At 44.9% G+C, this 26,907-nt stretch overlaps 1 protein-coding gene across 2 annotated transcripts in view; it reads right to left on the reverse strand.

Moving 5' to 3' along the window:
* Positions 1 to 1,190: 1,190 nt before the first annotated feature.
* Positions 1,191 to 26,907, reverse strand: part of CNIH3 (cornichon family AMPA receptor auxiliary protein 3) — a 66,495-nt gene continuing 40,778 nt past the window's right edge. For both annotated transcript variants that reach the window (XM_039914852.1, XM_029047601.1), the window contains 3 exons: positions 9,610 to 9,722; positions 6,935 to 7,078; positions 1,191 to 2,537 (listed from right to left, as the gene is read on the reverse strand). In XM_039914852.1, coding sequence (XP_039770786.1) covers positions 2,510 to 2,537; positions 6,935 to 7,078; positions 9,610 to 9,722 — 285 coding nt within the window. In that variant the 3' untranslated portion in view covers positions 1,191 to 2,509. The remainder of the gene's footprint in view (positions 2,538 to 6,934; positions 7,079 to 9,609; positions 9,723 to 26,907) is intronic.

The following is a 26,907-nucleotide window of genomic DNA, read 5'->3' on the forward strand; positions in this document are numbered from 1 at the left end:
TGGGAGATTACCTAGTAAATGCTAAGAGCCAGAGCTTCTGCTGGATTTTTTTAATATTAAGTGCTTACTGTGGGTCAAACACTGTTCTAAATGCTTGGGTTAGGTACAAGCTAATTAGGTTGGACATAGTCCCTGTCCCACAGAGTTCACAATCTAAATAGGAGGGAGAACTGAGGCACAGAGAAGTTAAGTGAGTTGCCCAAGGTCACACAGGAAGCAATTAGCAGAGCCAAGATTACAACCCAGGTCCTCTGACTCCCAGGTCCGTGCTCTTTCCACTAGGTCACGCTGCTTCTCACACAGATTATAACCTCTCTATGAGCAGGGAATATGTCAGTTATTCCATATTCCCTAAGTGCCTCTTTCAGAGCACAGCACCAAAGGGTACTCAATAAATTGCTGTGGCTGCTGCTTGGTTGTTTTTTTAATGGTGTTTGTTAAGTGCTTACTCTCTGTCAAGCCGTGTACTAAGGGCTGGGATAGATAGAAGCTAATCAAGCTGGACAAAGTTCCTATCCCACATGGTGCTCATTGTCTAAGGAGGGAGGAGGATTTGATTCCCATTTTACAGCTGAGATAAGTGAGGCACAGAGAAGTTATGTGACTTGCCAAAGTCACAGAGCAGACAAATTGCAGTGCTGGGGTTAGAACCCAGGTCTTTTGACTCCTAGGCCTGTGTGCTTTCCACTAGGCCACATTGCTTCTTGCTGCTACTACCTTACAACTTACATCGCCTTGATTCTATTTAGTTGCCATTGTTTTTACGAGATGTTCTTCCCCTTGACGCTGTTTAGTGCCATTGTTCTTGTCTGTCCGTCTCCCCCAATTAGACTGTAAGCCCGTCAAACGGCAGGGACTGTCTCTATCTGTTGCCGACTTGTTCATTCCAAGCGCTTAGTACAGTGCTCTGCACATAGTAAGCGCTCAATAAATACTATTGAATGAATACAACTCTGGATTTGGAGCCTTGGCTCAGTGCCCCATGTTCCTCATTCAGTTCCAGAACAGTAATCCACCTTAGGATTTCTGCTAGAAGGCTAGCAGCAAGATGCTTTATTATGCACTAAACTCTTTAGTTTTTAAAAACTTTTTTCCCTCAGATAACAAAGTTTTCCTTCAGATTACAAACCCTGTAGAGTTAAAGGGTGTCCTATGAGGATGTAAAATGAGATCGCCAGTGAGGGGAGAAATTCTAGAATTGCTATTTTTTTAATGAAAGCACACAATATGTTCCATAAACATCCTCCTCACACACACCATCTTAGAGGCCAGGTTTAAATGAGGGGTTGAAACATAGAAATTTGGGGATGGAGATCATTTTTGCTCCCAATCTTAAAAAAACAAACCCAAAACTTCCTCCATTCTTCAGTCATCTGCCACCAGAGCCATCCATTATTAACTGGGTTTTTAATAGTTATTATGTGGAAATTTAATAAAGAGCCTATTATCTTTAGGTTAAATTGGAACATTACAAATGAAGCAACATTACAAAAATTTACACACTAAAATCAGACTGCCATCCTTCGAGGTACATGAAGAGCTAATGCACCACTGTTCAGGGTAGGAGGCTTCATTCCAACCATCCAGACTCTTAAATAGGTGGCATAAATAATGGGCTTTCATTCGTGATACACCATTTAAAAGTTAATAGATCAAACTAGCAGTCACTGAAGTTTCACCCACTGGAGATATTTCACAAAGTTGAAGTATTCCAGTCTGCACTGTTCTTTCCAGGAAGGATATCCTTCCACCTGAGTTCATATTAAATACGAGTGGTATTTTGACCTCAGTGAATTACTTCTAAATTGGAATCTCACAAACCTCAGGTGGAAAATTGAACCATCTGAGGGAAAGGTATCCCACAAGTTTGCTTCTAGCCTCCTTCTCCTTGGTGGAAAAGAATGAGGCAGTTCTTCTGAAGGGTCAGGAAAAGTTTCTTCTGCAGCTGGAGTTCCCGGATCTTTACCAGTTAAAACCCAGTATACTCATCTTGCTCTGCATTCCAGGCCCCAGCACCTAAGAATTAGCATCCTTTTCATGGCATGATTCCGGCCCTGCTCCTTTCCCCTACCCCTGCTCCATCCCGCTGCCCCACAGTCCAACTGAACGGTTACCAGGAACTCAGCATGAAATTGCGGGGAGCTGTTTTATGAAGTGGTTTCAGGAAAGCAGCAATTCTTACCCATGAGAGGTTTCTGCATCACCCACCCCTCCCGCCCCCAATTCTCCGAAGTGATATACAACTCGTGTGTGGGATTTTGAATGCCAAAGACTGCAATACACAGAGCAACAACAGACGATCACAGTTTACTCAGCCCACTAGCTGCATTATTTCAGTTTTGAATGAAGTCATTCTTCCTGCTGGGTCTCACACTCACACACGCCACAGACTGCCTTGCTTCCAACATTCCCCTCCTCCTGGTCCTTTCAACCAAGCCTGAGCGTGGGCGACGCTTCCTCATCTTCCATCCTTTTCATGGTCCCGGTCTCTGATGATGAGATCTTGCAGTTAAGAACTCACTAGAGTGTAGATCATGCTGCATGCAAAAGAAAAGACAACAGCATTAAAGGAGCCTTGGGAAACATTTGGAGCAACCTGACTTGTTCAAAGAGTCTGTTCTTTCATTCCAGTCAATGATGCTTTTCTTTTCGGTTTTAGTGTGTCTCTTGCCTTGTCCTCTCCCCACAAGCGCTCTCCCCCAGTCCCCCCCGACACCTCCCTGTTTACATTCCTTAGCTCCTCATGGGATTGTTCTAGATGCAGATTACTGTCATTTTTTTTCTGTTCTTATTCCACTTGTTACTTCCACAGGTGGGTCTCCGTCAAAGCTGAGGGGTTTCCTCACCCTGCCAGCAGCCACCTGTTACACAATGACCAGAATGCCCCAGGACTCCAAAGATTCACCCATGGCATGATTACCCTCTAGACTGTAAGCTCGTTGTGGGCAGCGAATGTCTGTTCATTGTTATATTGTACTTTCCCAAGCACTCAGTACAGTGCTCTGCACACAGTAAGGGCTCAATAAATTTGATTTACTACTATTATGGCTATTGGCAAACAAAGGTTCCTTTAAGAACATGTACAAAATGGGCACCTAATTGAATCAGTCTTCACCTCTGTAAATCATTAACTGTCTTTCCAGTTTCGAATATGCATTTAAAGAATTTGCTCTGAGGTCTGAGCACAGAAAGCAGAGAAAAACACATCACCATATATTAGTACGTTAGTCTTGGAAATTTCTGCAGTTAAATCTTTGAGGTACAGGAAAGATTCACATCAAATTGCTCCACTTTCTTTAGGAGGGGGAAAAAAACCAACAATTGCCTCTTCATGTGAAAATGCTGCCATTTGGCTGTGAAAAACTATGAAGGAAAGGACCTATCACAAATTGAATGTCACATCCAGGGAGAGGGCAACAGGACCCAAGAAAATGACTGCACAACAGAGACTCCAGTGAAGGGAAACCATCAGCTACTCTAAGCACCTCAGTCCCAGCTCCTGAATCAGGAACTCCTGGGTCACCCCTCAGACCCACTCCCATCTAAACTACCCAGGCATCCCATTATAGGTGGGACTTTCACAATTTTTGGGGTTCTGTTTCATCACATGAAAGAGATAGGTGGGGCCCAAAACAGTTCTGGTTTTTGTTGGGGAGCAGGAAGGAGGTGCTGTAGCCGAGACAGAGTGTGAGCATTTTGAGAGCAGGGATTGCGCCTACTTACTCTATTGTCCTCTCCTAAGTGCTTAGCATGGAGTAAGCACTTAAATCCCATTGATTGATTGACTGAAAGTGGTAGCAGAACAGCATCAGAAAGAAGAAGCAGAAGATGGTTGCCCACCATCACCTCCTCCTCTGGAGACACCAACAGCCACTGCTAATGCTCAGTGCACATGGTAAGAGCTCAGAAAATACCACTGATTGATTGCAGCTGAACTGGGCTGGCCTAGGGGTCTTCATGGGACTTCTGGTTTGACTGTTTTAATGTTTCCCAGGGGGCTCTTCTCCCTGCTTTCTACATACAAGTAGTAATGGTAGCCAGCCACAGCCTATTCAAGTCCGTGACTTCAGGGCCACCATTTCTTTTCCCCAAGGGAGGTAGCAGTAGGAGGGGAGAGGGGATAACAGTGGTAGCCCAGTATCTTACCACCTCCTGTCTTCTTTTTCTTCACTCCCTATTTTCTTCCTGATGGAGATGGAGCTTGCTTTAAGACCCAGCGGTCGTTGGTCACCAAATCCCACAAAATCAAGATAAGGAACCACCGGCTGAGCTGTCGGTTCTACCTTCTCAACATCTCTATAATCCCTTCCTTCTCCTCCATCCAAACTACTACCATGCTGATTCCATCACTTATCCTATCCCTTTTTGATTACTACATCAACCTCCTCATGGACCTTTCATTCATTCAGTAGTATTTATTGAGCGCTTACTATGTGCAGAGCACTGTACTAAACGCTTGGAATGAACAAGTCGGCAACAGATAGAGACAGTTCCTGCCGTTTGACGGGCTTACAGTCTAATTGGGGGAGACGGACAGACAAGAACAATGGCGATAAATAGAGTCAAGGGGAAGAACATCTCATAAAAACAATGTCAACTAAATAGAATCGAGGCGATGTACATTTCATTAACAAAATAAATAGGGTAATAAATATATACAGTTGAGCAGACGAGTACAATGCTGAGGGGATGGGAAGGGAGAGGAGGAGGAGCAGAGGGAAATGGGGGGAAAAGAGGGTTAAGCTGTGGAGAAGTGAAGGGGGGGTGGTAGATGGAGTAGAGGGAGAAGAGGAGCTCAGTCTGGGAAGGCCTCTTGGAGGAGGTGAGTTTTAAGTAGGGTTTTGAAGAGGGGAAGAGAATCAGTTTGGCGGAGGTGAGGAGGGAGGGCGTTCCGGGACCGCGGGAGGACGTGGCCCAGGGGTCGACGGCGGGATAGGCGAGACCGAGGGACGGTGAGGAGGTGGGCGGCGGAGGAGCGGAGCGTGCGGGGTGGGCGGTAGAAAGAGAGAAGGGAGGAGAGGTAGGAAGGGGCAAGGCGATGTAGAGCCTCGAAGCCTAGAGTGAGGAGTTTTTGTTTGGAGCAGAGGTTGATAGGCAACCACTGGAGTTGTTTAAGAAGGGGAGTGACATGCCCAGATCGTTTCTGCAGGAAGATGAGCCGGGCAGCGGAGTGAAGAATAGACTGGAGCGGGGCGAGAGAGGAGGAAGGGAGATCAGAGAGAAGGTTGACACAGTAGTCTAGCCGGGATATAACGAGAGCCCGTAGCAGTAAGGTAGCCGTTTGGGTGGAGAGGAAAGGGCGGATCTTGGCGATATCATAAAGGTGAAACCGGCAGGTCTTGGTAACGGATAGGATGTGTGGGGTGAACGAGAGGGACGAGTCAAGGATGACACCGAGATTGCGGGCCTGAGAGACGGGAAGGATGGTCGTGCCATCCACGGTGATAGGGAAGTCTGGGAGAGGACCGGGTTTGGGAGGGAAGATGAGGAGCTCAGTCTTGCTTCCTGTATAAAATCCATTCTGCTGCATGGATCATTTTCCTTAAAAAATGCCCAGTCCACATCTCCTCAAGCCTCAAAGCTCACCAATGACTGCCTATACATCTACACATCAAACAGAAACTCTCCTTATCATCGGCTTTAAAGCACCCAATCAACTCTCTTCCTCTGACCTTACTGATCTCTTACTACAGAAGAAGTAAAATAGAGTAGGCTTGCTAGAAACTTTGGCAAGTCAGGAAAAGACAGGGAATAGTAATTGTATTTGTTGAGTCCCCATAAATGCTGTGCACTGTACTAAACGCTTTGGTGGTCCCCTGGTCTTGACTGTTTTTACAACTGGGATTAAACCTAACTCCCATGGCTGGGATTTTCCCAGCTGGATCCTGTTCATGTAGTTCCAGTTCTTAGGTCTAGACTTTAGGCTGTAGAGTCCAGCTCCATCAGCGAACTCCACCATTTTGCCTCACAACAACTCAAAACACTACCTTTCACCAAGTTCCTGTAATTCCCTTCCATTTACTCCATGATATTTGAATGGCTTAAACTGAGTAGTATCTAATAGTAATAATTGTAGCATTTGTTATGTAATAATAATAATGTTGGTATTTGTTAAGCGCTTACTATGTGCAGAGCACTGTTCTAAGCGCTGGGGTAGACACAGGGGAATCAGGTTGTCCCACGTGGGGCTCACAGTCTTAATCCCCATTTTACAGATGAGGTAACTGAGACACAGAGAAGTTAAGTGACTTGCCCACAGTCACACAGCCGACAAGTGGCAGAGCTGGGATTCGAACTCATGAGCTCTGACTCCAAAGCCCGTGCTCTTTCCACTGAGCCATGCTGCTTCTCTCATGGCTTTTGTTTATGTGCTTTTCTACATGCTAGGCACTGTGCTAAGCAATGGAATAAATACAAGAGAATCAGTTCAGAAACAGTCTCTGTTCCACATTGGGCTAACAGTCTAAAGTAGAGAGAGAACAGGTAATCAATGACCAATTTTCAGATGAGGAAACTGAGGAACAACAAATTTAAATGAATTATCCAAGGCCACACTGCAATCAAATAGCAGGGCAATCAATCAATCATATTTATTGAATGCTTACTGTGTGCACAGCACTATACTAAGTGCTTGCGGAAGAGTACAATACAACAGAGTTGGATGACATTCCCTGCCCACAACAAGCTCACAGTCCACAGTCCACATTTAATATAAATAAACTACAGACAGGTACATAAGTGCCAAGGAGCTGAAGGTGGGGTGCTCCTTGTGGGGAAAGAATGTGTCTGTTTATTGTTGTATTGTACGCTCCCAAGCGCTCAGTACAGTGTGCTGCAACAGTAAGTGCTCAATAAATATGACTGAATGAATGAATGAACGAGTTCCAAATGCCCAAAGGGTACAGGGAATTAGAACCCAGGGATTCGAACTTACCAGTAAAGGTAGTAGAAAAAGGAGAGGAGATAGAACGCCAGCTTGCACCAGGCTTCCTTCTGGCAGTAACTCAAGGTGTCAGCATTCATGACCACAGGAGGATCATAGGCTAGCTCTGAACTGTCCGCAGGGCAGTGGAAATACCTGGAAGGAGAGGAAATGACATCGGAGAAATTCTCTATTAACTTCTAGCTGTAGCCTAAAAAAGGATTGTGTTCATTTTTGTGCCTATTACTAATCACTCGACACTTTATGCTACGTGCTTGGGGGAGTACGATATAAGAGAGTTAAGAGATGTAAGAGAGATATAAGAGAGTTGCCCCATCCTCTCCTCAAAAAGAGCGTACAGACTAGAGGGGAAAGCAAAACGAAGAAGATGGAGCACAAGCTGGACCTCCTGCCAAAAGAAAGAGGGAGGTCTGATAATCAGGTTTAGTTCTGTGCCCTGCACATAGTAAGCACTCAATAAATATGAAGCCGTGTAGCCTAGTGGAAAGATTACGCACCTAGGAGTCAGAGGACCTGAGTTCTAATCCTGACTCTGCCACTTGTCTCCCCTGTGACCTTGAGCAAGTCACTTAAATTCTCTGCGCATCAGTTACCACACTATAAAATGGGGATTAAGACTATGAGCCCTATGTGGGTCAGGGACTGTGTCCAACCCGATTATCTTGTATCTATCCCAGCACTTAGAACAGTGCCTGGCACATAGTAAGTACTTAATAAATACCATTAAAAAAATACCAATGATTAACTGGTTGATTTGTCCAAAAGAAATCTCCTTTCTCCCTGCAGTCAAGAAAGTCAGGAAAGTTAGCTTTCAATTCATCAGTTTATTCTGTGCCTTTCAGCAAGCGCCTCCCTCTTTATATTGAGTAGAATGATGGTGAGAGCGTTGATGATGGTGATGCTTGATTAGTCTACTCTTAATTACTCAAGACTTGATTATCCCATTCATAGATTAACCAGGCTCATAGATTAACCAGGCTCCTTACTTCTCCTCCCCTCCCACTTGTTTTCATCACTTCCATTTTAGGATCCACAGAGGCAAGAAGAGGAGTAAAATTCCAAATGAGTCCAAAATTTTACTCCTCAACATCAACTCTAGTAAAGGTTGGTGGTGGGGAGAGGAAGGAGAAAGAAGAAAAAGGGGTCGAGGGGAGTTGAAATTAATGGTTGAAAGGCTTTTTAATTATTTGTGAATTTTATTCATATGTGCTCTTCCCCGGGGCATGGGTAACAGTCTTGGCTGGAATACCAACACTAATCAAGCCTGCTTTACAGTACCATGCAACCTAGCAACTACCACAATTCATATTTTAATTGCCTCTTTTTTCTAGTTCAAAGCCCTTTGCTGACATTATTTCATTCTTCTTCCCAACCTCCCTGGGTGGGTGGTATATCATTCATCATCTCACCATTGCATGCCCCTCTGAGCTGTTGACCTTCCTTTTCCCAATAGTAGCTCAAGAATCAATTCCAGAAGTGCCACTGAAGCTATATTGTTCCAGCTGCTTAAAACTATGGTTCAGAGCAGAATTGCCTAGTGGAAAGAGCAGGGGCCTGAGAGTTGTCAGAGGACCTGGATTCTAATCTGGATCTGCCACCTGCCTGCTGGGTGACCTTGGGCAAGTCACTTCTCTATGCCTCAATTTTCTCATCTGTAAAATGGGGATTCAATATCTGTTCTCTCTCCTACTTAGACTATAAGCCCTGTGTAGGACAGGGACAGCGTCTGAGCAGATTATCTTCTATCTACCCCAGAGCTGAATACAGTGCTTGGCACAAAGAAAGTGCTTAACAAATACCATCTTTTAAAATTTATACTATTAATATCATCATCATTCAATCAATTAATCACATTTATTGAGTACATACTATGTGCACAGCACTGTACTGAGTGCTTGAGAGAGTACATTATAACAACATATCAGTCACATTCCCTGCCCACAATGAACTTACACCATCATCATCATCAGAAGGGAGCCATCCTATATCACTGAGCTAGAAATATCCCAAAGCCACCATTACTCAGGGGAGAAATTTGGGGGTAGTATCTGCCCATCTCTGTGCTCCCCTCTGAGCTTCTGGTTCCATTTTTAGGGAGGACTAGGAGCACTATAGAGAATACAAACTAGGAGTAGGGCCAGGAAACTGAGGAATCCGATAAGAATTGGAAGCAGAAACTAATCCTATCCCTTTCCCACAGGTGACCCCCTGAAACAACTGACTGACCCCAATATATCAAATCCTGTGATAAACCCATCCGTGATAAATTCTTTTGGAATCCTTCATGGGGAGGAGCGGTTCATGTCTTGGCCTTTAAAAATATGCCTATCCTTACTTGCCTCATCTCCCCTTTTCCTGTCTTATCCTCCCTAAAATTTCTGTAAACTCTTTAATGTCAGAAACTATGTCGATTCTTTATTCTAAGCTACTTAATACAGTGCTGTGAATGCTTAATAAATACTTGGCAATTGACTGACTGATTTCCTTAGTCATAGAAATGTAAATACTTCACCTCAAAGTGGAGACCAAGAAGTAAAAAAGGTGGAACATTGTTTAGGGAAAATAAGAGACTAGGTGGGGGAAAATGATGAAAGGAGGGCAGCAGGTGTTTTCATGACCTCTTGACCATTAGGAATAGTAGTAGGGAAAATGAAAGGGAGACTTACCTCCAGAAGTGATAGAAAAGCAGAGGAACATTCAGTCCCAAGGTCAGCCACTCCTGAGCACACAAGAACATGATACAGAAAAGGCTGTGGATGGAATATTCGGGCAGCACCAGCTGAGGAGAAACCACAGACACCTCAGTGAGTTGGAGAGGGAAATGGTCTCATACAGAAATAAACTGGACTTGGGAATTTCTGGAGATGCAGGAAAGGCCATTTGAGCAAGAAAACAAGTAAGAACGCGCCCCAAAGATATGGAAATGCAGGGAGAGATGGGAAAGTTTTTTAATAATAATAATAATAATGTTGGTATTTGTTAAGCGCTTACTATGTGCCGAGCACTGTTCTAAGCGCTGGGGTAGACATAGGGGAATCAGGTTGTCCCACGTGGGGCTCACAGTCTTAATCCCCATTTTACAGATGAGGGAACTGAGGCACCGAGAAGTTTTAGTTAGTGAGGGTATTTATTAAGCAACTACTACGTAGTAAACACTATACTGAGCCCTGGGCTAGATGCCCAATAATCAGACCAGACACAGTCCCTGCCCCAAGCAGGACTCAGGATAATGATGATGGTATTTGTTAAATCCTATGTGCCACATATTGTGCTCGGCACTAGGGTAAATACATGAAAATCAGATCATCATCATCATAATAATAATAATTTGGTATTTGTTAAGCGCTTACTATGTGCCAGGCACTTTACTAAGCACTGGGGTGGATACAAGCTCAGTTCTTGTCCCACGAGGGTCTCACAGTCTCAATCCCATTTTACAGAGGAGGTAACTGAGGCCCAGCCCTCTAGACTGTTAGCTTGTTGTGGGCAGGAATGTGTCTGTTGTTATTCTGTACTCTCCCAAGTGCTTAGTACAGTGCTTTGTACACAGAGAGCACTCAATAAATACTACTGAATGAATAAATAAATGCAGTGAGTTGCCCAGGGTCACACAGCAGACAAGTGGCAGAACTGGGACTAAAACCCAGGACCTTCTGATTCCCAGGACCATGATCAGAGATCAGGGGCTCATTAACTAAGAGCTAGAAATAGGTGCATGCCTATTATATAAATAATTCCTTGTGCCTCTACTGAATTATGCTCTAAAAACACCAGAGAATGAATGTATTTGCTTTTCGTTCATAAATATATCTACTGTAATTCTGTGGGCAAGGGAGCTCTGATAAAGCCTGGAAGGTGCTTGAGAGCATGGAATGGAATGATAATAATAATAATATTAATGGTATTTTAAAGCACTTACTATGTGCCAAGCACTATTCTATGCACTGGGGTAGATACAAGGTCATCAGACTGTCCCACCTGGGGCTCACAGTCTTAATCCCCCTTTTACAGATGAGGTAACTGAGGCCCAGAGAAGTTAAGTGACTTGCCCAAAGTCACAAAGCTGACAAATGGCAGACCCAGAATTAGAACCCACGCCCTCTGACTCCCAAACCCGTGCTCTTCCCACTAAGCCACGGACTACAGGATCTCTCTGGACTTGTGAATTGACTGGGGTTTCTCCCTGGTTCCTTCAAGTGCCTTGAGCATACTAGAAGGAAATAAGCCCAACTCCTATAGTTCAGAGATTAGTCAAAGGGATCCCCTGTGTGGAGTTGATAATCATGCCCCTGGGGGAATGTGTACAGTTGTTTGGGTCTTGCTGCCATTGGGGTTGGTGGGAGAAGTGTATGTGTCTGAGGGGCAAGGTCAGTGCTTAATGTGGGCCGGGACACATCCCAGGGACCTGCTCTGAAACCCCAGCATCTTTGGGAGATGCAGCAGCTTTTAGCCCGGGAGAGGTGCTGTCTGGGCCCATGGTGAAAGAGGAATCTTGGATCCAGAAGGGAGCATTGGAGGCAAGAAAGAGTGTGGGTGAGTGGCAGTGACCGGATGCAACGCAGCAATGCCCATCCACTGCTCGCTCCCCTTTCCCTTTCCGCCTCCCACCTCCACTCTCACTCCTCCAGGAGGAGACTGCTCCAATCCTGGATTCCGTTTGGAGGCAGGAGCTGGCTTTCTGGGTATCAGCTCCCGGGCACCTCTCCCAGTACAAATTAAGCGCTGGAGGAGGCCGGAAGTTCTCCCACTCACACACACATATCCACGTTTTTTTTTCAATCATCTGTTTCCCACATTAGCACCTCCCCACACCCCACCGGAATAATTAACACATTTAGAGGCAGCTACCCTCTGCTTGAATCATCTATTATAGTGCCACTGAGGACTCTAACCCTGATGACAAATCACTGTCTGATTACGGTGTGGATTTCAGGCACCACGATTAATCATCACTACCTCTTCCTTTCTCGCGGTTTGATTTATGGCGTAAACTGCAACCTTCCGCACAGGGAGGATTCATCACTGTCATCCTGCTGAGAAAAACCACTTAATGTTGGCCGTCTGGCTGCCTGAGCCCACTGGCTCAATGGGCCGCCCCTGGGGGTGAATGAGCTGAGAGGAGGCCTGGTGGTGGAGCCATGGGGATGAGGCAGGTCCAGGAGATGGACCTACAGGACTCCAAGTGCCCTCCTGCAGATTAGGCAAGGGCGGGCTTGGCCTTTCCTCTGGCTCCCATGCTGGGGCCCAGATGAGGCTGCTCCAGGAATTGTGACCAGACCTAGGAAGCCAATTAGAAACCGTGATGGAAGGCCCGGCCTAGAGAGAAGCAAGGAAGGAAGGAAGGGGGATGACCCACCCCACTCTGCTCCCAGTGGGTTCTCATTTATAGGGGAGGAGAAGGTCCTCTCTCCATTCCAGAAAATTTCCAACTCAGGATGTATCCCCTCTCTCCCTTCCTAACCATGGCCTCTTGCCCACACAGCACATACCCATAATCCTGAATTTATTGTTAACTGGTACCACGGTGAGCTCAAGCAAAAAGGGGTTGGCTGCTGAGAGGAAACCCCTTCTCTTAAGGGTTATCACACTCCCAAGAGAGAGGTGGGCACCTTTAGGCAAAAGGCCCACTCAAAGGGGTCACAGAGCACCCCTGCAGGCCTAACCAAAATCAGAACACTCAGGCTGCTGCATTACAGCTCTCACGGCCAGTTCTTCGCCTCCCTGGCCGGGCCGTCTCTTGTGGAGATCATTTCTAAGTTCCATGTGACCCCAAGCCTGGAACTCAGCTGAAAATCCTCAACTCGATTTATTAAGCCTTGGACCAGAGATACGTAGGCTCGCCACCGATTCCAAGCAGACAGCGAAAACTCAACATACAGAGAGCTCCATAAGGACTCTATCTCCCCGATTGCTTCCTGGAGTAACCATGGTGATTTGCATTTAGAGTAGCTGTTGAGAAGAACGGGTCAAAAGGGAGGCAAGCTGATCCAAACATTCTCCCACTCGCCATCGCTCACTCGCTTGAAAATGATTCACATTTTTAGAATGAGTCAGCTGTGGCATTGGGCGGGCAGGCACTGGATTTGCTCTCTACACCTGGTACCAGGGGTCACCTCGATCTCCTCAGGACCCGGGAAAACTGACTGTTTCATTTAAAGAGTGGCTCTCCTGTAGCCATAGCTCTTGCTGAGGTCAGCTGAAACTTCCTGGCTACATTAAGTCGGGGAGAAGAAGTTCCCACACGATGGCATGGATGGATTCTTTGCTTCATCTTTTTGAATGCTTCCTGGCTCAGGGGAAAGAAAAGGACACCCCAATCAGTGACATATGTTATAAATCCAGATACCTTCCTGGGAAAGCCTCTTGGAAAGTGGGGAGAGATGGCTGGGGAAGCAGCAAGCTGATGTCAGCTCTTTGAAGGCAAGGATCACATCTATTCTGTTGTAATATTAATAATTGTGGTATTTGTTAGGTGCTTACTATGTGCCAGACACTGTACTATGCACTGGGGTGGATTTCAGCTCCTTGAGGGCAGGAATCACATCTACTAACTCTGCTGTAGTAGTAGTAGTAATAATAATTATTATTATTGTGGTATTTAAGGGTATTTAAGAGCTTACTATGTTCCAGGCACTGTACTAAGCACTGAGGTGAATACAATTTAATTGGGTTGGACATAGTCCCTGTCCCACATTGGGCTCACAGTCTCAACCCCCATTTTACAGATGAGGTGACTGAGGTACAGGGAAGTGAAGTGACTTGCCCAGGGTCACACAGCAGATACACAGTGGAGAGAGATTAGAACCGATGACCTTCTGACTCCAGGCCCGTGCTCTATCCACTACACCATGCTGTTTCTCTGTACTCTCCCCAGCACTTAGTTCAGCACTGTGCACACAGTAGGGGGTCCATGAATATTACTGATGGACATGTTCAGTAGCCTTAACCACCTGGGAAGCATCATTCCTAATAAGGGTCAGGGGAGGGGAGAGAAGAGCATTCAGGAAACCAGGAATAGGCTGCAGGAGGGGATAGGGCTGACACTTCCTGGAAAGCTCCATGTTTCCCCAGCTGTTGCATGGGAAAGCCAAGCTAGCTCAGTGTTGGGTTCCTGAAAAAAAAAGACGTGGCACTTTTCCCAATTATTGAGGAAATCATCACTGCAACCTGAGCCATGGAAAAGGGCAAAACCCTTGGAGCTGATGATGAGTCTCATGGACTTTAATAGCACTCCAGGCTTACAATCCTTAAATACCTACACAGATACTTTAAACACCTACACAATGTATGGAACACCGAGAGGCCACAGGGTTTCAAAGATATTGCTGTCGTGTCTATCTTCAAGAATGAAGATGTAAATCAAACTTCAGCATCTATCAAAGAAATTGATTGCTTTCCATTGCTCCCCTCCAGATTGGAAGCTCCTTGTAGACATGGAAGATGTCTAACAAATCTGTTCTATTGTACTCGCCCAAGGGCTTAATACAGTATTCTGCCCACAGTAACCAGAGAAGCAGTGTAGTCTAATGGACAGAGTACAGGCCTGGGAGTCAGAAGGATCTGGGTTCTAATAATTGCTCCACCACTTGTCTGCTGTGTGACGTTGGACAAATCACTTAACTTCTCTGGGCCTGAGTTACCTCAATCGTATTTATTGTGTGCAGAGCTCTTTACTAAGCGCTTGGGAGAGAACAATGCAACAGAGTTGGTAGATATAGTCCCTGCCCACAACGAGTTTGCAGTCTGGAGGATGTTAGCATCTGTAAAAATGGGGATTAAGACTGTGAACCCCATGTGGGAAATGGACTGTTTTCAACCCGACTATTATATATCTACCTCAGTCCTTACTACAGTGCCTGGTACATAGTACATGCTTAATAAATACCATAAAAAGTGCTTGAAAAATATGATTCATTGCTCACAGAGTCCTAGCCAGAGTCTTGCTGAACCAGCTACTGAAGAATATCACTAACTACACACTCCCAGAATTGCAGTGTAGTTTAGGATCACAGGGTGGCAGTTGATGTGATCTTCCCACCCTGACAGATACATGAGTCCTATTGACAGCACCGCTAAAATCCCCTCTACAATATTCATAATCCTCAAAAAAATATCTCAGCCAATCAATCTTTGTGCACAGCACTAAACTAAGCACTTGGAAAAGCACAATGAAATTAGAAGATCATTCCTGCCCTCGAGAAGCTTACAATCTGGCAGAGGCGACCGATAGTTAAATTACAGATGGGAGGTAATTACAGAATATAGAGATATGTACATAAGTTCTTTATGAAGTTTTGCACATTTACAAATGTAAATGTCAGATGTCAGGAGGATATTAGTGTGGGGGAGAGTAAGAACCAACCAGGGAAAACGACCTGAAGGAGATATGATTTCAGACGGCTTCAAAGGCTTGCCTCATCTGTAAAATGAGGATTATAACTGTGAGCCTTATGTGGCACTTTGTGTCGCATCTGATTATCTACCCCAGCATTTAGTACAGTGACTAGCACGTAGTAAATATTTAACAAATACCACCCCCCCTCCAAAAAAATGCTCTAGTTCAAGGAATTTGAGCAAAGAAACATTTTGTTTGTGCTTCCAATGCTATTACATTATGTTACATAAATCCGTTGCTTCTGGGCCAGCAGAGGGGCATGCAGAATTATCTGGGCCACCAGTGACCACCTTACCTACAGTTAGGAATGGAGAGGCTCTTTTTGAGCAGAAGCTTCAAATGAATTGTGAGACACAGAGGCGAATGCCAAAGCAGTACCAGGCTCTGCTAACGAGTGTGAGGACACAACCGAGAAGAGTCTTTGGGTGTGCCCCATGTAGTTAGAACAGGGAGTCCCTCATTGCACAATGGCCTCTGCAACTCTACACACTCCCATAGGTGAGCTTTGTTTTGGAGTCTGCCGTCGAGCATGAGGGTCGAACCTCAGCCCCGTCACTTGTAATATTTTTGGGGAGTGAGAACTTGGACAGAGGAATTGATTATAGTGATTGGGTTTGCGGAGTGTCACTCACACACGCTCATCCCCCCGAGCTATTACTCCCGTGGGGGCACAAAGCACAACAAGTAAGAAGAAGGGCATATTGCCAAGTACACGCAGGACCTGTTGAAGGCCAAAGTGACCACAGAATAGTGCCGTGCTATAGCACCATCAGTCACTGCCCACATTTGTCAGCTATTTTTCAGGCTTTCTCCTTCGGTCAAGAACCTTCACCACTGATGCCACAGCAGGCACTCCCCAACTACTAGCTATTTTACCCCCCGCCCCACACACCACAATTAATCTGTTGAGCTTTGAGGGAATGGGCCATGAACAGTGCTTTGGAAAAGTCTGAATAAGAAGAGACCTTGGGCTGGTTCCCTGCTATAACATCCTCCTTAAGAAAGAAAGTGAAAGTGCCAGGGAAATTGTGAAAATTATCTGCTTTCCCAACTAGCCTGGTCCTACTGAATAACCAATTCTGTCCTGCCGAGGGCAGGAAATTGGGTTCATTGCCATCCAAGCGGCAGCAGGTTCTATTTGTGTGCACCGCCTGGGGAAAAGGAAAAGTTTCCTTCCACCTGACTTTGCCAGAGCTCCAACTCGGCAACCGAAATCACCTATAGACTGATGTTTCCAATCTGAGTTTAGCCCTGACAGGGGGAGGCTAAAATGCAACCCCAACCGCTTTGGCCTCTGCCAGGGGTACATAATATGCAACTGCCCTAAATTGGTTTCATCTGTTCATTGAGGCTCCAAAGAAATTCATTCACGACCTTCCACAAAGAGGAAATCCCTACTGCTGGTGGAATCTCCAGTAGCCCACCATCTGGCAGAGTACCACTTGAACGTCAATGAGGAGACAAAATAACTCTCCAATCCCTCAGTAAATGACAAGAAGTTAAATCGCCCAAGTAGAATCTCTGGGCTGGGAATGAATAAAGGGTGGGTTGTTTGGTATGGCCAGGAAGGGACAGCTCTTTAAAAAAATCAAGTTGTTCAGAACCCTCCCATCTTCGGTCTCTAGAACCAACAGTAGCGAGGAAGCTCAGGCAGACTCAGACCCAGAAATGATCATATATGCCTACCCCCTATTCTGATGCCTTGTTCCAGAAGACACCCTTCCCCATATGAAGCTTTGTCTTTGGACGTACGAAGAGTCCTGTTTTCAGAACCAAGCATTTATCTAATTTCACTTTAGAGTTCATTAATAGAGCGTGCCTGGTGTTAGCTCAGGTTCCCTGTGCAGCTCCATTAGTCTCAGAATTAGAGTCTTTGTGAGGGACAACAGGTGATTACCCTACTTAACAGCTATTAAGCGGTGTTAATTACCTGTTATATAGGGCAGGCTGGAAGAATTGTGCTCAAACTGCCGGAAAGAGTGAATGGGGTAAGGGTGAAAGCTTTGGCATTTGTGAAGAAGGAGGCTGACTAGTAACATCACTACCCATTTAATATTTATGGTCTCCCACAGGGTGCATACTACTCTACTAACTGTAACAAATAATGACCCTGAAAAGCTGTTTCTTGACCTCAGAAGGGATGACAAGTGAAAAACTGACCAGACAATATAATAATAATACTGGTATTTGTTAAGCACTTATTGTGCCAAGCATTGTATTAAGCACAGGGGTGGATACAAGCAAATTGGTTTGGACACAGTCCTTGTCCCACATGGGGCTCACAGTCTCAATCTCTATTTTACAGATGAGGTTACTGAGGCACAGAGAAGTGAAGAGACTTGCCCAAGGTCATAAAGCAAACATGTGGCAGAGCCAGGATTAGAATCCATGACTTTGTCTCCCAGGCCCTTGCTCTATGTGCTACACCATGCTGTTTCTCATTTGCGGATGAGATTGACTGGGCCAAGACTGATGGTAGGTTGGCATATCTGAGGCTGCAAGGAATTGGATTAAGGGAATCTTCTTTTGGAGGCCTCTCTCTCCACCTTTATGGTTGTGTCACTCAGGACATATTTTGACAGTCTGACTCATCATTTACAGTATCAAAATTCCTTGGCTAGAGAGGTGGGCCCCAAATAAGGATACGGAATTTGAGATGGAGGCAGATTAACCCAGTGGGATGCTTGAAAAATCCCAATGGATCCTTGTCTAGAGACTTTGTCTGTGAGCACACTCTGGACTGTGAGCACAGTCCAGAAAAGTCAGGGCAAGCAGAAACTGGGCTGAAATGGAGGAGCTACTACTCCACCCTTTGCAAGTGTGGTGGACCATGGGGATTCTGGGATTGCAAATTCCAGTAGCTCCCAATAGCATCCCTGAATCCACACATTCCTGGGTCCATGGGCCTATGCATCCATTAACCCCTGGATCTGCTACCATACCACATATGCATGCCTCACTCTGACCCACAGGTGTGTGGATGTGGGTCTGGCCTTGGGCTAATCAATCAATGGTAATTATTTAGTACTTACTGTGTGTATTAAAAGCTTGGGAGAGTAGACTTTCACTCAGCAGAATCGACACTCAGCAGAGAGCAGATGCAGCAAGAGCTGCATCAAAATGTTTAGGCCTGGGCCAGGCTTTCTGCCTAACCAACTAAAAGGGGTGCTGAAATAAGATCAAGCACATTCTGGCCTCATTCGCTTGTCCTTTTTAAGGGGTATTAATTTAATTGACTGAATGTTTGATGATGTTGAATGAATGAATGAGACATCTAGGCTTTTTGCTTTTTTTTTATCAAAGTCAATCTCTGTGTGTATACAAGGTAATTTTCATAGTTAAGTAAAAGAGGCTGAGCCCATTTCAAAATAAAGGCAAAAGGCAATGTAGATGTAATTTCTTCCAAATTACATCCATTACAATCACACCTGCACTCACTTAGCTGCAATGAGAAATGTCTCCTGCACTGTAGGAAAATTGTTCTGGAAACTACAGGGGCTTTGGTTACTGTTAAGAGTAAGCTGTCAAATTGTGGAGGGAGGCTCAAGGAAGAGGTGGCATTTTGTTTTGGGATGCAGCTCTTTTGATTCTATAAGACTATATTCCCTCTGTCAGGATAAACCTGCAGAGTGTCTGCTCCATAAATGGCAGAATCCCAAAAGGAATATATGATGAAGATTATGTAAAAATTGCCCTTTGTATCATAGCTGGAGCACATGCTCAGATAATTAAATTAAGAATTTACCTTTAACCTTTCGATCAGGGCATCACAGAAGGCAGGTTTGTTTGCCAGCTTGAAAATCGAAGGACAAGTTGGAAAAACTTATGAAACAGCTGCCTAAAGTCTGATGTGGTTATCAGAAGAGGCAGAGGTACCAAGTACAGAGCCATGATGTGCTAGGAAAGAAGGACTCCAGCTTTCTCAGCAACACGAAGCTGAGATCAAAACAACTAACAACTTCATGGGAGCAAATCATGGCAGTGAATACCCTCACAATATAATTGTGGCATTTATTAAGCACTTATTCTATGCCAAATACTGACCCAATCTCTGGCCCACACAGGCCAGCCTCAGGGTTCACAACCAGGGAAAAATGAAATTGTAATGTGGATAGGCATTAGTATTTTAGGCAGAATGGCAACTTAGAGAAGCAGCATGGCCAAGTGGATAGAACACAGGCCTAGGAGTCTGAAGAACCTGGGTTCTAATCCTACTTCTGCTACTTGCCTGCTGTGTGACCTTGGGCAAATCACTTAGCTTCTCTGTGCCTCAGGTATCACATCTGTAAAATGGGGATTAAGTCTGTAAGCCCCATGTGGTACTGTGTCCAACCCCATCGCCTGAGAGCTTAGTATAGGGCCTGGCACACAGTAAGTACTTAACAAATACCACAGCTTTAACTAGGCTGTTCCACTGCTGGGAGCAGGATGGGGCTGGAACAGCCAAGATCGAGGACCTACTTCTGGCCATGGCAACAGGGTAGTTCAGACTGTCACTGCCATGGCCAAAAGGTACCTTGCCATTTTGGGCTCCGAAGAGAGTTCAACAGGCACTCCCACCACACCAGAGCATAATCTTCTTGTGAGTCTGTGTTTCACCCCACAGATATCTGTGTCTTTCACTTCTTTTCCTTTCTGGACGTCTCTGTCTCTATGGGAGGGTCCTTTCTCATTTTTCTCAGGCTCTTGCTCTCACCCATTCTGCAGCTCTCTCTTTCTCTCCTCCCACCCCCTCCTAGGAGCCCTACCCACAGTTAGCCTTTCCACACTCAAAATGAAAAGTTGGCACCTATGATGTGACAGAAGCTGGAACTCAGAGTTAGTACCCTGCCCTGTGATCCGGGTGACCTGGGTTCTGGTAGCAGAGTCTGTTTCAATTGGGGACAGTTTCCGCAGGGAGATTAAGCCTAGCTGGCCCATCAAGCACAAGCAGAATCCCTCAATATCCAGTCGAGGGAGGATTAATGAGCTAATGATTGCACAGGCGCTCTGTAGCTCTGCACTATTTGCTTGGCAGGCACTGTGTAATCACTAGGTGATAACACTGTGAGCTATGAAAACAGTCACTGGATGTCGAACAGCCAAAGAGATAGGGGCCCTGATGAGGTTTCCAGTTCTTTTAACTTTTGCATAGTATCTTCTCCAGGCACATAGAGAGCTCTGTTTTTTTTTTCTTGAAGCATGTTTAGCCACTGCTGTGTATACAGCCTACTTTGCCATTTAAAGTCAAATAACACAGTGGGTTTGCCGCATTACAGCACTTTCACCTGGCTTCTAAAGTAAGGGGGAAATGCTGTATTATAGAAACTGTACAGAAGGTCGGTGAAGACATGAGGTCAAAAGGAAATCGATGTCCTGACTTCCTCCTAGCCCTACTCTTTTTTCCTTGGGCAAGTCCAAGGAAGGTGCTTCAAGATGCTTGTGTGGAAGAAACCCAGGCAAGGCACTGATTGGCCAGAAGAGGACAACATTCTTTCATTAGCAAGGGCTTGTGAGGGGAGCCCATATGCTTGGCCTGAAAATGGAGATGGGCTCTTTAGAGGGGTTTGTGTTTTGGCTGACCTGGAAGGAGTTGAAAGCAGGGTCACCAAAACCCCAACAGGAGGCCAGGTTGCCAGGGATAGGGAATACTGGATAAAGATCATGTTCTGAGAAAATACAAACCTTTGCCCCCAGGGATTAAATGAGAGGCTTCTAGGGAGAGCTCAGATACATAACTGTATTTTTGTGATTAGGGCTTAATTTGTGGAGAAGAGAGTTGTATACTTGGGACTGGAGGAGGCAACCTATTGACTCAGTAAAAAATACAGCTGCCCAGCGTGGCTGGCCCCCTAACACTAAATAAATCCTGAGAAGCACCTTCCTGAAGGTGAGTTTAAATTTGCATTACAAAGTTTGCATTTTTTTGCATAAAAAATTGCAAAGTTTTGGCTTGGGCTATCAATAAAGAGATGACGACTATCTCCCTCCTTTTTAGGAGACCCTGAAATATAGGCAGTGGTGAAGTTTGCCAGTTGCTTCCAATTTTTATTGGGGATTTCACTGCCTGATTAGATAGGTGCATCTTTGGTCCTCTTTCCATCCCAATAATGTGAGAGGATTGATTGTGCTATTCAAGTTATTTTTAACCCTTGCTAAATGAAGTGCTTTCATTAGTTATGGAAAAATATGACCAAATACAGTAACTGGTGGGAGAGAACTAAGACAAAGGTGTAAACTCAGCTCTGGCAGGGATCTGCTAGCATGCAGGGAGCGTGAGAGTCCAGAGGATTCTCAGCCAGAGTCAGGAGACCCCAAAACCCAAGAAGCTGGAGGGTTGGTTGGTTGTGGCCCTGCTCACTAACCTAAGCAGTCACTGGGGGATCATGAGAAGCAATGTAGTTCAGGACTCACTACACCTGCCCTGGGCCTGACCGATATTGAGTAAACTGCCCTGCTCATCCAATGAGTCCTCGGGTCCAAAATGGACTGGATTAATCCAATCTCTACTTCCACAAGTGTGGGCTCCTTTCCCCTGGAGGAGCCCCAAATCCACGCTTCATCCCACATTAGGATGGAAATAGCACCTGGATCTTATTCATCCAGTTGTTTCCAGCTCCTGGTGACAAACACCTTATACATAGATGAGCAATAAAAACAGGCTTAGAGGGGATTTACAAAAATAGATTGAAACCTGTTCTCCACTTCACTTACAGGAAGGCTGGGGATTGCAGGGAGGAGGTGAAGGGAAACTGGGGGGAGGCTGCAAAGTGTTATGAGGGTTGGCACTAAGGGTTAGAAGTGTCATGCACATAAGTGTCATACATGGGTTTTTCCAGCAGAAAAATCTAGTTCAAAAGACCTTTGCCCCATAGCAACTCAGTCACTTGTTCCCTCTATAACTTGCTGTGTGATTTCAGGCCATCCCCTGAACATTTCTATTCTTCCATTTGCCATTTAAAGAGAGCAATATTACTGTTTTGGTCCATTTCCCTGGAATCTCCAAAAGTGAACATGTCCAAACATTTTGACCTCTCCAGGCTGGATCAGAGTATTATGCATACTAAATTTTCCTTCTTAATGCACAGTTGCTGAACAGATTGTACCAGGCTGTCTTGTTCCCCAAGTGATGGCTTTAGTTCTTATGCTGAAAAATGCCCATACACCCCCAAGAGGAAGTGTTCTATAAATAAAAATAATTATAACAACAATGAAACTTCAGGCTCACTCAGCAATTTGCCCTCTTGCAAAAATTCTCCACAAAGAGGTCTTGTCCTGACCCTGTTCCTGCTTGGGAGGCAGATGTAAGAGTTAATTAGGATGATGAATGAACACCTGGTTTGTGCTCATGCCTTTTGCTGAGCTTCAGGGCCAGGTGCATGCTCCATAATTTTGAACTTTGCTTTGACACTGTGGCACCAAGAAGCAGCCTTATATATTCCCTGCTGCCTCCCCCCAGATTCCCTCTACTTCCCTGGAGAGAATGCTGGGAAAAGCCACAGCAACAAATACAGGCCAGGGAAAACCTGTCCTCCATCAGATTTGGGCATACAATTAACGGTCCTTTACTTCTATGTCAATGACAGAAAGATTCTGGAAAAGGCAGCATTCTCATTGTTGTTTTGAACATAGGCTCAGAGTTGAAGCCTGGAACGATATTGGTTCCATTACATCTCTTGGCAGCTTTCCTCTGATTTACCCCTCTGCACAAAAACTAAGCTCTGAACCTAATTATAGAAATTATTCTTGATTTTGAGCTGTTTTGTGGTTCAGAGATGGCTCTGTTTAACTTGCTTGATTCAGATCCCAGTTTAATAAATGTATGATAAAGATAAAATAACGCAATAGATTAATACGGCACTTACTACTACAAGAACTTATCTTTGTGTCAACAATCCCATTTCATCCTCACCACATCCCAATGCGCAGAGTTGGTAGATTTTATTATCCAGATCTTTCAGATAGGAGACAGAAGGCCCAGAAAGGTTGCAGCTTGTCCAAAGATACCTATTTAGTCAGTGCTAGGACTATGACTAGCATCCACATCCCCTGTTCCAAAGCCTAGGTCTCTTCTTCTTCCCAGAAAAGCTGTCACCATATCAAAGCCATACCAGCACAACAATCACCTCTGCTCACTCTGCTGCCACACTGTTTTCCTACTCATTAAAACTCCTGTCCCTCTTAGTCTGCATTTTTCCAGACTGAAAGTCCTCATATTTTCAGTCTCTCCTTGCACTGAAGCATCTCCATCCAACTGCTCAGTCAAATCAGTGGTATTAATTGAGGACTTACTATGTGTTCAGCACTGTACTAAGCATTTGGGAAAGTACAATATAGAATTGGTAGACACAATCACTGCCCATTCTCTGTGCCTCAGTTACCTCATCTGTAAAATGGGGATTAACTGTGAGCCTCACATGGGACAACCTGATTACCCTGTATCTACCCCAGCGCTTAGAACAGTGCTCGGCACATAGTAAGCACTTAACAAATACCAACATTATTATTATTATTATTACAGGGATGATAGGCAGCCTGATGATTCCCAGTCTTATGTCCTTTTGTTTTCTATCCCTTTCTGGTGATAGCCAGCATTGGGTTTTGTTTTTTCAACTGCTGCTGCACACTGAATCAATGATTTAAAGGAACAGCTGCACTGATACCAACACTTTCTGGAGTTGTATCTTTCTTGATACAACTCATCATGGAGTTGTAGTTTGGATTGTTTTTCCCTAGATCCGTTACCTTTTGTTTATTTAAATGGTATTTATTAAGTCCTTACCATGTGCCAAACACTGCTGTAAGTACTGGGGTAGATACATGCTTATGAGGTTGGACACAGACCCTGTCCCACTTAGGGTACTCAGTCTAAATTGGGGGACAGAGGATTTAATCCCCATTTTACAGATCAGGTAGCTGAGGCACAGAGAAATGAACTGACTTACCCAAGGTCACACAGCAAGTGGCACAGTGGGGACTAGAACCCAGGTCTTCTGACTCCCAGGCCCATTGCACTGCTCACATTAAAGATGAGACACCCATTTTCTTGCCTTCTCACCTAAAGCTCTTTCTGCAGTTTATGCTCAGCAGCACATTTTTCCATCTGCCCCAGCTAGACCTGTAAATCCTGGAAAGCTGCAATGACTGGAACCCTTAGAAATCCCTATTCGCCAACACTTTGTCAAGCAGAATTGTCACAGACCCACAGAGAGCGCTAGGGTTACCCCCTCCTAGGGTCTTGGTGTCAGAAAAGCAAAGTCCCATGCTGGTTGGGAAGCTTCCATTGGCAAGTTTTAACACACAAGCAAATACTGGGCCACTAACTGGAGATGGAGTTCACAGAGTAAAGGGCTTCCAAAGTCCCGTCCCCTATTGAAAATTTGCCTCTACTTCGGGGCAAGCTGCTCGCCTAAATCTTAAGGCTGAATGGCCAGGGAGTTGGGAATGCCAGTGAAGGGTGGATAGACAGGCCAGATCCCCTGGTGACCTAGGGTTAAAACCTTCCTGAAACAAGCAGCAGGCTGTGGGGTCCCCAGCCCACCCTGAGACAAAATAGCCTTTTATATATTAAAGAAGAGTTTCTGCAACCCAAACCTTCAGAATTCTAGCTGCAGAAAGAAAAGGGTGTACATACATATTCCACTTTTTACCAATACAAACCCAGATTCCACAAGCTGCCAGGCAGTTTCACAATGCTTCTTATTCTCTTCCTACTGTTCTCCGAGGGGCATGAAGCAGAATGAGCTCTCCGCCAAGAGCTGAGAGGAAACCATTCTTCCCCAGTTGCCGCCTCCATCCTTTCTGTTCAGCAGCCGGTGACAGCCCTGCTGTGTCCATGAAGTCAACTATTTCATTTCTTCCTCTGACTAACAAGGAATTTGCCCCAGAAGGAGCCTGAAAATAAATTGTGCATAAGTCATGGTTTCCAAACTCACTAGAAGTTTTGTTCCATGATATTTTTATCCTTTTGGAAATGTTTCTCTTAGGGGTGAATTACCCTCCACAGAAAATAAAATAGAAGACAATTTAAATGACTCTGGTTGCCCCACTTGCGCAAGTCTGGCATTTGCTACAGCAGCTGAAATACTGCTTAGACTAAGAAATACACATATGAATGGTTCACCGGGTACTTTGAAATATGTAAATAAGATTCCAACATTGGGGACCTTTTGACTCTCAAGAAACTATGTGTGTTTGGGGAGAGGATAAGATTCACAGCTGAGGGAAAATGATTGATCAGTTTTCAGAAACAGAAAGGAAATGTAACTTTATTACACAGGAGTTTGGTAACTCAGAACTGGAGGTTCCGCAAAGTGAATAATATGGGATCGGTGGTGAGATTCACCTTCAAATGCCATGCCAGGTAATAATGGCATCCCTATTGCACATCCCAACTGAGTGAAGACTGGATCCTAAGAATTGACAAGATTCTGGAGTAGATTCCTTGAATATTGCCAGTATTTTCACTTTAAAGGTGAATATTAAAAACAAAATGTTACAATAATAAAAATTGTGTTATTTAAGTGCTTTCTATGTGCCAGGCACTGTACTAAGGGCTGTGGTGGATACAAGCAAATTGGCTTGGACAGAGGCCCTGTTCCACATGGGGCTCACAGTCTTAATTCCCATTCTACAGATGAAGTAATTGAGGCAGAGAGATGTTAAGCAGCTTGCCCAGGTTCACACAGCAGACAAATGGTGGAGCTGGGATTAAAACCCAGGTCCTTCTGACTGCCAGAATGGCACCCAGTTAAAGAGAATGAACATGAAATTTCCAAGGAGGGAAAGTCTGAGAAACAGATGGTAAGGACTGCTGGGAATTGGCACCAGAGGGAGCCTTTACTTGTTCTGGGTAACAAGGATGTGAATTCCCTCAATGGCTGCACAGTGGCTAAAAGGTGTTATTGAGCCTGGGATTTTCCAGGTTGCATCTGGATTGACATTGGTACTGGAAATGATTTCCATGCCTTTTTTCTTTCCTTGACTGACTTTATTTAGGCAGGAAAAAAAAATACACCTATTCACAAAATGCTTTAGTGGCCTTGTCTTAGGAGCTCCTTAAGTATATAGAATAGCTGTCAATACAGATAGCCCTTCCCCTATTGGTTAGAGTGCTAGACTCTATCATCTCTCACTGCAGTGGAATACTCAGGAGTCATCTTAGATTGTTTCCTTTCAAACCCGTTACCTTCCTTAAAAGACCACATTCCAGTGAGATGGAAAGGGCCAGTAATTTTAATCAACTCAATTTACTAATGGGAAACCAAGACAAAAAGAGGTTGAGTGACTTACCCAAGGCCACATGGCATGTCAAAATTGTAACCCAAGTATTCTGATGCATTTGGTGGTAGAATGAACTAATTTTGCTGCCATGATTAGAGTTCTGCTTTTGTGCTCTCCTTTGACCCAATGCACAATTTCTCTGGAGATGAAGTAAGAGGAGTCTCAGCCCCTCCTTGCTTCTGCCACAGAGCAAGAGATGAGGTTGGAGGAGAAAGGAGGGGGAGGCCAGCCATTCCAGGGCCCCCAGCTTCTGGGTACCTAGGAACTGATGGGGACTGTGGAAGTGACCCAGAGGCACCTCAGATGA

This window comes from Ornithorhynchus anatinus, chromosome 19, assembly GCF_004115215.2.
Source record: "Ornithorhynchus anatinus isolate Pmale09 chromosome 19, mOrnAna1.pri.v4, whole genome shotgun sequence".
In the NCBI taxonomy this organism is placed as follows: domain Eukaryota; kingdom Metazoa; phylum Chordata; class Mammalia; order Monotremata; family Ornithorhynchidae; genus Ornithorhynchus; species Ornithorhynchus anatinus.